The 13,428-nt window shown below is 52.2% G+C and overlaps 1 protein-coding gene across 1 annotated transcript in view; it reads right to left on the reverse strand.

Moving 5' to 3' along the window:
- PDILT (protein disulfide isomerase like, testis expressed) overlaps positions 1 to 13,428 on the reverse strand; it is a 33,696-nt gene that overhangs the window by 13,592 nt on the left and 6,676 nt on the right. Inside the window, exon 4 of the mRNA XM_033101072.1 lies at positions 4,546 to 4,752. Within this exon, the coding sequence (XP_032956963.1) occupies positions 4,546 to 4,752 (207 nt within the window). The remainder of the gene's footprint in view (positions 1 to 4,545; positions 4,753 to 13,428) is intronic.

Below are 13,428 nucleotides of genomic sequence, written 5' to 3' on the forward strand. Positions count from 1 at the left end.
CTGCTATGGAACAGACTGGAACATTTAAAATGAGCTGATGAGAGAAAGCAAGTCTGTTGTGAGTAGCTTTGGGCTAAGGCCTAACTCTGTGGGCAGTTATTCCGTCGCTCACTCATTTACTCCTTCACTCTTCATTTATTCGATGACTGTGCATTCAGCACCTATTATGTGATCAAGTGCTGTGCTTAGTCCTGGGCATGTGCCGATGAAGCGCTCGGTCTGCTAAGGACAGAGACGATAATCATACAAACGAGTGTACCCGCACAACCAGATAAGTATCCAAAAGCCAAGTCCTATGAGCCTGTAGCAAAAAACGCATGACCTATACTGTGAAGTCAAGGAGGGCTTCCTGGAGGAAACTCCTTAGGCGCTGAAAACTGCAGGCTGCAAGGTATCGCCAGGAGGCAGCAGGGAGAGGGAATGGCTTCCGGGCAGAGCCGACAGGCTATGCAAAGGCCCCACAACAGGGCAAACTGCTCACAGGGCTTGAATGCGCACGGAGTTGCTAGACCACCCGGAAAGGACTATTTTCAGTATCTTCGCTTGCACTTCCTAAGAACATTGGGCCTTTTAAAAAACTTGGAATAAAGTAGATTTACATGCAGAGAGGAGTACAAATTATACTGTATCGTTTGACGGATTTTCACAAGTGAACACACCTGAGTAACTCCCACCGGGATCAAAACTAGCACACGGCCAGCCTCTCAGAGGCCCAGACATGCACCACCCCAGCCCACACCCCACCGTCACCTGCGGGTAACTTCCATCCTGACTTCTAGCAGCAATGCTTTATCTAGTCTGCCTGCTCTGGAACTTCGTTATCGATGAAGAACCACACACACAGTGTGTTTTCAGGTCTGGTTGCCTCATGTTTGTGAGATGTACATGGTACATGTGCACATTCTACAATTTATTTACCCAGTCTCTGTTGATGGGCATTTGGGTTGTTTCCAGTTTGGGGCCATTAAGACTTAATTCTCATGCATGTCCCTGGGGGCACATTGTGGCGCTTCTGTGGGGTACAAGCCCGGGAGTATAATTTCTGGTCATAGGGGATGCTGTGTTCAGCTTCAGTAAATACAGATGAGGTCATTTTAAAAGTCAGGGAGTCAAGCCTATGGGAGTTCACAGAAGGAGGATTTGGTGGTCTCGAGGGAGAGGTGGCTTCCTGCCACCCTCAGACCACGGTGCTCCACCGGCTGCAGGCTCCCCCTCTGCCTGGATTCAACCCTGAGGTTGAGGTTCTTTTGTCAGTTGAGGTTCTGTTTCAGGAAGAAACAGTTGAGGTTGAGGTTCTGTTTCAGGAAGAAACAGGCTCATCTCTTGGAAATCAATTTTCTCTTATAGGCTTTTGCCTGAAAAACGTTATGTGGTAAAAAAAAATTATGTCCTGAAAGCAATCAGCTTAAAAATTCTGAAAAGACCAAAACAGAGGAACAAAAACGTTCCGAATGGGTTTAAATTTCAGGTCCCCGGAACCGTCACCCTGACCGCCCCTTTGCCACGCTCTCCTGCTGCCCACGCTCCGGCCGCGCCTTTGCCCCCAACATACCAGGCTTTGGCGGCTGTCCTTTCCTCAGCTCTCAAGGGCACCTCTTCCCACTTGTTCAGTTCTCAGTTTGCTCCTTTCTGAGCCCTCCCTGCCATTTCCCTCTATTTTGTGACTTGTCGTAGTCTCTTTATTGAGTCGATCTCTTCCTGCCATTTTCGTTCTTGGCGCACTTGTACAACAGCTCTTGTAAGGTCTGGCTCATACGAGGTGCTCAGGAAATACTTGTAGGATAAATGAGTGAGGTGAATGAATCACTGGATAAGCTGGCTGGAGGGAACTTGATCTCGGGCCCTCCTCTCTGGGATGTGTGAGCTCCGTTTGCCCTTCTGGACCCCATGGGACTCAGGCAAATCGGGCACTGCCCCTGGCATTGGCTCTGGGCCAGAGGACAGGGTGACAGCCGAGGTGTGAATGCTGTGTCAATGATTGACTGAGACTGTCGCAGTGCTGCATATTTCCAGGTACAAGCTGTGACTGCATCACTAATTGAAGCCCCGGAGGGAACCTGAGTCTCCCTCCAGAAAGACGGCCAAGGCCAAGTCTCCCACCATCAATCCCTGGAGACTACAGCAGAAGTGGGCTGGGGCTTTGACCCATCGAGGCCTAAACCCCACCTGCCTGCCTCTTAGAGAGGTTTTCATGCAAGTCACGGAGCAGGAGACCAGTAAAGCACTGGCGCTCCCTTAACCCAGGGAAGCCCTGTCAAGTCGACAGAACTGGCACCCACTTCTCGTCCTTTCTAGGAAATGAGAAGATGGGAGGCTGGGTCACGTTCCCATAGCTAGTGCCTGTCCTGGAAGCCAGACCTTGGCTCCATCCTGGCATCCCACTACCTCTTTCCCCCAGGAAGAAGGCGGTGGGTACGCCCAGCGGGAACGTGGACTGGCTCCTTTCCCCAAGGCTGCCTGCAGCAGGCCCTTGCAGTCCCATCCCATTCAAACTCGAAAACGATTCATTAAGAACCCAAGGGTTCCAGCACTGGACTAGGGTCAGGAAACGGATAGTTTGCTAATAAAAAAAACCACATCAGCCATTTACTGAGAGTGCAGCAGAATGTGGGGCAGGGGTTGGTTAACTATAGCCCAGGGGGGCCAAACCTGGCCTGCCAATTGATTTTATAAATAAAGTTTTATTGGAACACGGCCACACCCATTTGCTTCTGCTCTCTCCTGGCCTCAGCACAGTTAAGCAGGTGTAACAGAGAGTGGCTGGCTGGTAAGGCCTGAGATATCACCAGGCTCTTTACAGAAAACATGGGTGGATGCCACAGAGCCTTGACGTTATTCCACTGCCGAGCCTCAGTTTCCCCATCTGTAAAAGCACCCCCTCCATTGGGTTGTTGTGAGCTGTGAGAAGAGACTAGAACAGTGCCTGAAGCACAGTAAATGCTTCTGATACGTGTCAGGGTTCGACGAGGAGGCCCAGGCGCTGTGGAACCCCACAAGAGGGGCAGGCACCCCGGCTGGAAGCCGAGCGAGACTTCCTGGGGAGGTGATGGTGAAGTTTCCTGCCGGGCAGAGGGGGTCCCAGGCACTGGCTTCCACCACAAAGGAGCTCAGACAGTCTGGAAGTCCCCACATCGTCACCTCGAAGCGGGGTCAGAAGCCCTGGGTCTTCTCATCTCTTCACAGCACCCGCCCTCCCCCCCAAAGCTAACACAAGGAAGGGCTTCTGCTTGGGATCAGGGGGTCACCACTGTTGAAGGCTGTCAGTCAGCATCCACAGGAAGCAGCCGTCTCTGGTCTCTAGCTGTCACTGCTCCTGCCCTTCCTCCCCATCTCATCTCTTCCCTCCATCACATGCCACCTCCCGCAAGCCGGCTGGAAGCCACAGCACCCCGGGCCAGGTCTTTACGTAACCGGAACCGGCCTGGAGACGAGCCTTTTCGCCGCACCTTCCTCTGCGAGTCCGGCCTGTGTGTCTCGTGCCCCCTGGTGTCCATTCTGAGAACTGCAAGGCCCTCATTCTCTTGGTTCTTGAAACAACAGTCCAACGGGCTTCCCCGCAGACCTGCTGGAACAAGCGGCCCAGCGGAAGGCAGTCTGTTTCCTGGTCAGTCGTTCAGCGCACATATGGGAGCGTCAGGCTGTGCTGGGCACACCTGCGCGTCAGTGTTGTTCCCTCCGTTACGTACACATTTATGCATTCACATATTCAATTTTTTTAATTAGGACCTACTATGTGCCCCACTGAGGCACATAATTCTTCACTCATCCCCGACATCGAGATAGGGCTTGACGCCAGAAAGCTCTCAGTAAAAGAGCGTCAAGCAAGTGAACGAATGAGTTCATGAAATGACGACGACAGAACGGACGTGCTTGGTGGTCACCCTGTCCCAAACCTGCCTTGTTCCATCATCGCCCAGTCTCCCTTTTGGTCAACCCATGCTTTCTTGGCCTGGGGCCCTGTCACAACGATTCTGAAGTAGAAGACTGCGAGGGGAAGCGGTGAGGTGGAGTTGGGAACTCACTCGGGTCGCTGGGAGTTTATAAACCACGCACCTCACTCTCCCACCTCACACTGCTTCTAGGGCCCACCAGCTGTGGTGAGATCCAGCTACCTGCGCACCAAAATCCACTCTCTTTTCCTTATGGACACAAAGCAAGGCCATCCTTCTCAGCCTTTTGTTGGGTGGAGCCGTGCGACAGAATTTTGGTCAATGCAGTGCAAACAGAAGCCCTGTTTGCCAGGCCCAGGCCACCAACACCAGGAGGGGCCACCCTCTGCCTCCTCACTCCAGCTGCTGGCACGATACAGAGGAAACAGGAGTTGGCTCAGGGCCCCTGTGGGAAGCCAGAGCCCCGGAGGGGAGGGTCCTGGGTCCCTTGAAGACGCTGTGGAGCCCAGCCCCCCTTCTCCACCCTCTGGCTGCCAACCGGACCGCTCAGTACGCCAGCAAGCACTGAGCCCGAAATTCGGTCAAACCGCCGAAGGCTGGTGTTTCTGTGACTCCACAGCTCGCATCCCCTTGACTGACACACAAGCACGGTTACCTTCGCAGCTGATGGGCTCCAGCCTGTTGCCCTCAAAAAACAGCTTCAACTCCGGGGCCTTCTGCACGCCAAACTCCTTCCGTAGTCCTTTCTCCACCGTGACGTCCACTTTGCCAAAGCCGACCCCGTTCTTGCCTTTGCCCATCATCTCTGCGGCTCTGCCCAGCTCTTCAGCGAGACTCCTGGACTGCTTTGAGGACGGGTTGTCTGCAAGAGCCAAGGGGAAGCAGGGCCGGTTAGAGCGGCCCCCGCCTCCCGACTCACGAGGAGGAGGCTGAATTTGGTCTGCTCAGCTCCCGGGCCGCTCCTGCTCTGCTGCGAGTGGGTGAATTCCCAGAAAGGTGACACATAGCTCGTGAAATTGGCCAATTTGGGACACACGTCAGGGTTTTCTTGGGAGGAAGGGGTTTCAGCAACACTGAAAAGAATGCAACTCCGGGCAATTTAAGCTGCACTTGCTGTAAGGTCCACTTTCCTCATGGGTAAAGTGGGGGAAATAGCAGCTACCTCATGGAGCTGTCAGAGTCCAAGGGTTTGTTTAACAGTCAGTTTTACAGTGTGTGTTACCTTCTAAGAGCTTTCCATGGATGAAACCATTTAATCCTCCCCTTATCCATAAGGGGTAGGTATTATTACCATCTTCATTTTACAGATGAGGAAACTCATGATGCTCAAGGTCAAATGGCCAAGATCTGGCCCCACTGGTCAACTCTCTAACCTCCACTAGGCCTGTTAAACCCTTAGCACAATGCCTGGTACGGAATAAGTACAAAAAGCCCTTATTGTTATACAATAACAGTGTATACGAATTTATCCTATAATTATATATACATGTATAAATATATAATATAAAAATATGTAAATATTAACATGTTATATATTATAATATATATATATAATAGCTACTGTTGTTATTGTAAAATTTCTAGGTCAGAAATTAGAGACCATAGAAATGGGGAGAGAGAAGAGAGTATGAGCGCCATCTGGTGGAAAGTCCCGGAGCTAACAGGCCACATGGAGCCTATTAGGGAGAAAGAACAAGGGAGTGTGAGCGCCATCTGGTGGAAAATCCCGGAGCTAACAGGCCAAACTGGGTCCCTCCAGTAGCCCGACAGCTGCATAAAATGTGGCAGGGGACTCACAAATAAGGAAGGCCAGGAGTGGGAAGGGTGGGCGTAGGGAGAGGTTATGGAGCCCGCCCCCTTTGGGGGGATGTCCAAGAGACTTCACACTCAGGATTAAGATTTGTATGGTGACAGGTGGTGACTAGACTTATCCTGGTGAACCCAGACAGGGTGTACAAATGTTGAATCTCTATGTTGTGCACTCGAAACTAATATTATATGCCAACTATACTTTAGTAAAATATTTTAATTAGAAAAGAAGATTCCTTGGCCCCTCACGAATCTCACTGGGCAGTGCGTGGAGGTAGGAGGTGGGGCCCTTTTCTGGAAACAGCCTCAGGGAGCTGGCATGAGATCCCTGCGGCCTAAAAGGGGAGGGGGAGTAAAAAGCAGGCAGGTTTGCCTGCCTCCCTCCTGACAGCACTATGAGATGTCCAGTCCCTCAGCTGGACCCTCGCCGCCTGGATGTCTGTGGCAGGTAAGGCCGAGACAGGGCACGGGTCACTCACTCCCTTTCCAGCCAAACCTCTTTTCCAGTCTAAGCCCCCTTGTCCGTCTAGAGCATGTGGAGAAAGTGCAAATACCTCCACTGCCGTGGGCAAGTTCCAAGTGCAACAGAGAGGGCTTTTGTAAAGCAAAAGGCAGACAGCCGGGCCTAGGACCGCTGGCGTACCTGCTCCTGGGACGGAACCTGAAAGTGAGGGATTGTTTTCATTAAAGGCCTAGTCAGTGGACAGGAAGTGGGGCTGTTCTCTCCCTCCTGGATCGATGCTTTGCCACGGTCACTATCATTGCCTTCAATAACCTCACCCACCACCAGCAGCTGCCCTGGCCTGCGGGCAGGCCTTCCCCCTGGCTTCTTTGGGATTCAGCCCTGCCTGGCTCAGCGCTGCTGATTGACATAGCGTCCAGATCTGAGTTTCTATGGGAAGAAGCTCAGAGCAAGAGAAACACATGGAATGACTGCCCACATGGTGGCGCTTGCAGAGATTCCACACACAGCCCAGCCCTCCCGAGTGCCCAACATGGAAGTGAGAAAGGTCGTGACAGCTGGGAGGCTGTGATCTGAGAGCTGGATGGATGGGACAGGATACTAATTGTAATAGGGATTCATCCATCTATCCGTCTGTCCATCCATCCGTCCATCTACCCGTCCACTCATTTGACAAATCTCTGTTAGCATCTGCCCTGTGCCAGGCATTGTTCTAGGTACAGATAAACATCCCTGCTCTCGCTGGGGAAGGCAGAAAACAAAATAAGGACGCTGCTAAGTGCTGTGGAGAAAGAAGCAGCAGAGCTGGATCTTGGGAGTGCTGGGGGTTGAATCTGAGCAGGGAGGCTGAAGGAGACCTCCCCGAGGAGGGACGCGTTAGTAAAGACCGAAGGAAGCGAAGGCGCAAACTCCGTGGATGTCTGGAGGGAGAACGCTCCAGGCAGAGGAACGGGAAGTGCAAAGGCCCTGGGGTAGGGCCTAGCAGGCCACTGAATAGAATTTGGCCTTTCTGCTGAGGGTGGTGGAAGGTTTGGGGCAGAATTAGATGTGATCTGGCTTACTTTTTAACTGGATTGTTCTAAATGTTGTATAGAGATTAGACCAAAGGGAAAAAGGGGGGTGTCCAGGAGGACCAGCTGGAGGCCCTGGTCATAATGCAGGAGAGAGATGGCAACAGCTTGAACTGGGGCAGCCGCGATGGGGCAGGTGACACGTGCTCAGAGCCCGGAGCCACAGGAGCAGCACTGGGTTTACGGATAGACCGGAGGTGGAGTGTGGACGAAAGAGGAAGTGAAGGTGACGGAGATTCTGATGTGAGCAACCAGGAGGAGAATGAAGACGATGACATTTACTGAGCAGGTACGATGGGAGGTACTGGCTAAGTACATGCGTGATCCCTCGGGTTCTGCCCCGTCCCAGGCAGAGGCTGCTACAGGCCAGGAGACAGACCCCGGAGGCCTCACTGCCCGGGAGCTGGGCTGTGGTTCAGCTCCAGTGTCCAGGCTCCAGCTGACCTTACAGGTGAGCTGGTCTGAAAATGCTCCTTTCTCCCAGAGGGGCATATCGGGGTGCGTTTCCCACCTCCCCACTCAGGGAGGTTCCCATCAGAGCAGAGAGAACCTCTAGAGCTAGGTCTCGTCCGTTTTCTGGTTTCTGTCCTCTGAAAAAATTGTGTTTTGGTCTTGCCCTCACTCAGCTCAGATCACCTCACTGTGTGTTCCCAAGTGTTTTTCCACGGTTTCCACTGTGGAGACAGCCAACACACAATACAAACAAACAAAAGGAGAAGTTCCAGCACTAGGCAAATCTGAGGTTTCAGGGGTTGGTGGCACTTTTCTTGGGGGGCGGGGAGAGGTAGAGGGTTTCAGGAAGGACTCTCAGCCAAACCCTTGGGGACTCAGCATTATGTGGCAAGTGTCAGGGAACAAACGACCCGCCATTAGAAACACACCCACTAAGATGCATCTTTAAAGAAACGGTGGGGACAGACGGCAGTCAGGGAGGGACAGGGGCTTTCCAGGGGGTCCTCCTCCCCCAGGAGCCCAAGGTTACTGTCCTGGAGTGCTCAGCAGGCAGCCCTGGTAGGCAAACAGGTGCCTTGGGGAGAGGGGAGCCCTCTCTCTGCCCTGGTCTCCCCAGGGGATGGGGGACCCCCTCCAGCCCGGGGACACTGGCCACATGCAGTTGATACGGGCCACGCGAGTAGCCCCTCCCCCTTTCCTACAGGGATTTTAAGTTTCCTTTTTTTAAGTTGTCTTCTCCCCAGTTTCTTAGCTCCTACCCCCCTGCTGCTTTATTATTTAGCCTGAATCACAACAAGTGTTTTTACCCCCTGCTTTAGATAATTACCCCGAAACTTGTGACTTATACTTGTTAATTGTAAATCACTGAAGCCTAATGTTCTTTCCAACCCACTCTGGGCCCAGCTCCTGGACAATCAGTGCCACCTGAGTGACCAGTTGAATGGCCACAGGCTCCGTAGAGCGGATGGATTTCCCTCACGTAGCCACCCCGCATCAAAAGCTTTGAGCTCTGCTTTTTAAGAAATTTATTAATCAAAATCTATTTTTCCTCATTCTGGGGCCTTGGGGATACAGAGGATATCCCAGCAAGATCTCCAGTCCCGACCAAAGAAGCCAACACAGTCTTCCAGGCGGATCTCGAGACCACTCCTCTCATCTAAGATCAGACAGGGCAAGAGTTCCACGAATCCCCACTAGGTCTGGACAGCTCCACGCTCCTGCCCAGCAGGAAGCAGATACAGAAGAAAAGACCTCCTGTCCCTCAACTTCCCACAGAGATTTTACAGGGATCACGTCTCTCAGGGGGAAAACAAGGCAGGCAGCTAGAGACACGCATGGGGTCTCTGCATTCCTGCACGCCCAACACAACCCACAGAAGGCGACCGCCCAGAAGACCACCCCTCTCTGTCCCAAACTCCCCCTGTTCGTTATAATTATTTACCCCTATGAGGAAACAAATAGGTACAAAATACCCAACTAGATTAGACCAGTCACTCACACCTGGGCAGGAAAGGCCACAGCGACCTTCATTTCACCGGGGCCTCATTATACCATCATTATAATATTATGCATATGCCCGGAAGTTCATTAATATCATTATAACAGGCTGAATTCTGGGAAGGAACATGCGCAGTCTAAAAAGACGAGGTAATACCCTGTCAATCACAGCTGTCAATCAAGTGGTCCTACGCAGGAGAGGACCAGCCCATTCTAGAGGAAAACAAGGGATAAAAAGGGATAAAAACTCCAAGTCCTCCCCAGTCAGCGCCTTTTGAGCCTTTTGAGCCACTGCCTTCTGCTCAGGCCTGCTCCTACCTCTTTGGAGTGAACTAGCTCTTCTGATAAACTGCTCTTTCACGACTTTTCCTCTGTGTCTCGTTCAATTCTTTGCTGGAGACACCAAGAACCTGGACACTGCGCCGAGAAGGGCCCACATGATGGCAACGCAGGGGCTAGGAGTCCCGGTTTTTATTTAGAAACGCTGCCCGACCCCACCGGGTTGGACCCCACTGTGGGAACGCAGCCCGGGCACCGTGCGGAGAAGGGTCCTCTCTCTCCAGTAACACAGTGACAGTCCGCACTGCTCCCTCCAGGTGGCTGGCCAGGCCCTGAGCTCCTGCAGGCTGGGAAAAAGCCGGCCAGGAGCTCAGAGGAGCGTGGCTCCCGGGAACCAAGGAGCCTTCCTAAAATTTACAAATTGGTTCAGCTCCACAGCTCTGGAACCTGAATTCTGCGTTTGTAAAGGTGAAATGAATACATACACTGCTCGGTCTGGATGCCGACGCCCTTCCCTACCCAGACTGAAATGCCAGTTTGGTCAGGCCGTGAGACGCTACTTGGGCAGAGCAGTGCCCAGCACAGCCCTTTGCTAGGAGTCCAAGAGCTTATCTGGGCACAGCCTTCCTGAGCCACACGAGCTCACTGTCTGGCACGTCCTGGGCACTCAATGAATGTGAATTCCTTAGGGGGTCTCGTAAAACAGTGATGGCGATTTGCAGCACTTGTGGCCTGTGCCTCAGTTTCTCCATCAGGATGATGGAGATAGCAATAGATCCTACCCCTTAGGACGGTCCTACACGGTGAGACCGGTGTCCAAAGCTCTGGCACAGGAGTGCCCGTAAACATGCGCCATTACGATGGCACAGGTGGCAGTCCTGGGTCCCGCTCCGACGGGACTGTCTCTGGGAAGGGGGGGTGGCCCTATGGAGATGTCAGGACCCTCAGCGGGTCTTCAGGCTCCTGGGGAAAGGAAGAGCAGGGCGACCAGCACCAAGTCACCCAACCCGAGGCCGAGGCCTGTTGTGCAGTTCGTCTGGGGGCTTGGGGGTGACGCAAATGGGACCCAGGGTCATGTTAGAACAGGCTGTGCTCTGTCTGGTGTGTAGACACGGTAATGGCTAATGGGCCTAGGATCAATGTTTGCCTGGGTCTTTAGAAGATAACCTTTTATCACTGGAAAAGTAGTTCCCTTTTCTGAGCAGCCAATGTGAGTCAGGGGAGGGGCTGGCGGGAGGGGGAGGTGTGCATGCAGGTGTGGAGATTCCTCCCAGTACAGGGAGCTGAGGTCTGCTTGTCTTTAGACTCCGGTTCTCAACGGGGACACGTGGCCACGTCTGGAGACATTTCTAGTTGTCACAACTGGAGTGCTGTTGGCATCTACTGGGAAGGGGCCGGGATGCTGCTAAACATCCCAGGGTGCCCAGGACGGCCCCCAACACACACCCACACACCAACACACACCCACCAATACACACAACAAAGAATCATCCAGCCAAAAGGTCAGTATTGCTGAGGATGAGAAAGCCTCCTTTCGGCCAAGCGCTAGATCGAGTATTCTGAGAATAACCCTCTCCGGTTCCGTAGGGCTATTTACAATATCCAGAGGCGCTCGCCAGTGATGGTGACATCAGGATGCTGGTCAGCCCCCTCCAGGACCTCGGGGGACCAGCCAACACATGTCTCTGACCGTCGTAATGGCCTGCAAGGCCTGGAAGGGTCTGCTGTTCTTCCTTCTCGACTTATTTCTCACTACTCTCTTCAGCAACCCAATTTCAGCCACCCTGCCACTCTCGCGCCTCAGGGCCTTTGCACTTGCTGTTCCTGCTGCCTGAAATGCTCTCCTCCCAGATATCTGCCTTACTGCCTGCAGGTCTTTGCTGCCTTGTCACCTTCCTAGGAAGGCCTTCCCTGGCCACCCTATTCAAGATTGCAACCCCACCTCACCCACTCCTGCACCCCTATGGCCCTTCGCTGGTTTTCTCCATAAGACGCGCTATATTTTCCACTTATTTATCTATTTATCTTGAGTGTCCCCTCTCCAGGATGTAAGTTCCATAAAGCACGAACTTCCGTCTGTTTTGTTCACCACTCAGCGCCTAAAATATATTTGTCACGTAATAGATATTCAATCAATATTTAATGAATGAATGATGTACACAGAAATAGATAAATAAATAAGTAAATACCCCCGTTATCAGCATAGCTCTGTCAGATGGATGGAGCACCAGTCTTAGAGTCTTTGGGGTTTTTAAATCAGGGAGTGACCCAATCAGCTTTGCTTTTTAGAGAAAAAAAAATATCTCTGGGCCCATTGCAGACACAGAACCCTGAGGGAGAAGGGAGACCACCTAGGAAGGTGCTGCAGTGATTCAGGTGGGCAAAGGTGACGCCAGGGCCGAGGCCGTGGCAGAGAGGACAGGAAGAACAGGACACTGCGTGGGCTTTAGCAGGTGGTATCAACAGGAAGCAAATGACCTTGAGGTTTCTGTCCTTGACACTGAGTGGGTAGCCGTGCTGTCAGTTAAGGCAGGACGTGAGAAGCGGAGGTCTGTTTTGGACGCGTGGCATGTGAGGTGTGCAGGGCAAGGAAAGACCCCCTAACCCGAGAGATGAGAAACGGGGCAGCAGCTAAGGGGCTGAGAGGTCCCGGGGTGGTATTTCCCTGGGGACAACATTGGGAAAATCCTTTTCGTAAAGACCCCATTTAGCCCCGGGAAAAAAAGCTTTTAAAGTGTGTTTGCAGAGTGATTAGTTTCTCCAAAGTTCCCTTTAGAAGGCCTGCCAGTGTTTGAGATTCACTTTGATTTGAACTGTATTGAAAGGAATCAAATCTTCAGATGTAATGAGTTTGAGTGTGTCTTTCAGATAACAAAATCTCAGCTGGTGTTCGCTGCTTTGAAATACTGGCTGGTGGGAAAGCTTTAAAGTATTCAAATTGCTGGTTATCAAAAGTAACTAAAGAATGTCAAATTGATAGGCTCTCTCTGTAGCCCCAGGTTCAGTGTCAATCTGTAAGTTACAAGAAGTCAGTTAGAGCCCCGAAGAGTCATGAACTTGCCCCTCTGCCCTGATTAAAACAGAGCAGGCAGTGAGCGTCTTGCATTTTCATGTAGAGGGGGCAGGACCCCCAGTCTTCCACCTACTGTGCCGTTTTCGGAAGGGTAAATGTGTGTTGAGATATGTGTCGGGTCGTACAAAGTGTGTGGCCCTAAATCCTTCAACACCTCCACTGAGGGTCCAGGACTCAGAAATTAGAACCTAGGTTTGGGGGCTCAGAAAGGCTAGCTTTCCCTGCTAGCACAGTGATCTTTAAAATATCTAGTCAGAGTCAGAACAAAGGAGGAGTGTGAGTGTGCAGACAGGCGATCAGTGTTAGAATCCAGCTCTTTAAAGGACTTCATCCAGCGTTAATTCACTGAGCCCACAAAAGGCAAAGTACTGATAAGACAGTTGATGCATTCCAGGTAGCCCACAGCCTTGGATCTTGGGGCAGATATGGTGAGTCAGCCACTCACAGACCACTTTTCCTCTTGCTTTTCCTCTTGCTCTCTCAACCGCAGAGGTTGGGAACCGAAAACACTGACCTGTGCTGACCAGTGAGGAACAGCTCGCGCCAATGAGATGATAGAAGCAGAGTCACCAGTGGTGCTCCTGGAAAAGCTCTTTTCTAATGGGCCATGACGTGGCCGGCATGCGTTTTGTCCCTTGGCTACTTGCCTGTCACCCTATTTTTCCCAGCTAGGATGTGCAGTGGTGCAGGAGACACTGCTGCCATCTTGGGACCCAGAGCTGCAGAATGTCAAGGATGATGGAGCCGGAGACGGAGCCTGGGTCCTTGACACCGTGGGAGCTGCTATGCTGCTCACTGACCGCCCATCGGTGGCCCACGGAGTATAGGAGGTAAACTCTTAAACCTAAGCCATTATTAGCAGATTCTCGATTACCTGGGCCCCGTCCTAGGAAG

The sequence above is a fragment of the Rhinolophus ferrumequinum genome (genome assembly GCF_004115265.2).
Source record: "Rhinolophus ferrumequinum isolate MPI-CBG mRhiFer1 chromosome 15 unlocalized genomic scaffold, mRhiFer1_v1.p scaffold_54_arrow_ctg1_1, whole genome shotgun sequence".
Lineage (NCBI taxonomy): Eukaryota > Metazoa > Chordata > Mammalia > Chiroptera > Rhinolophidae > Rhinolophus > Rhinolophus ferrumequinum.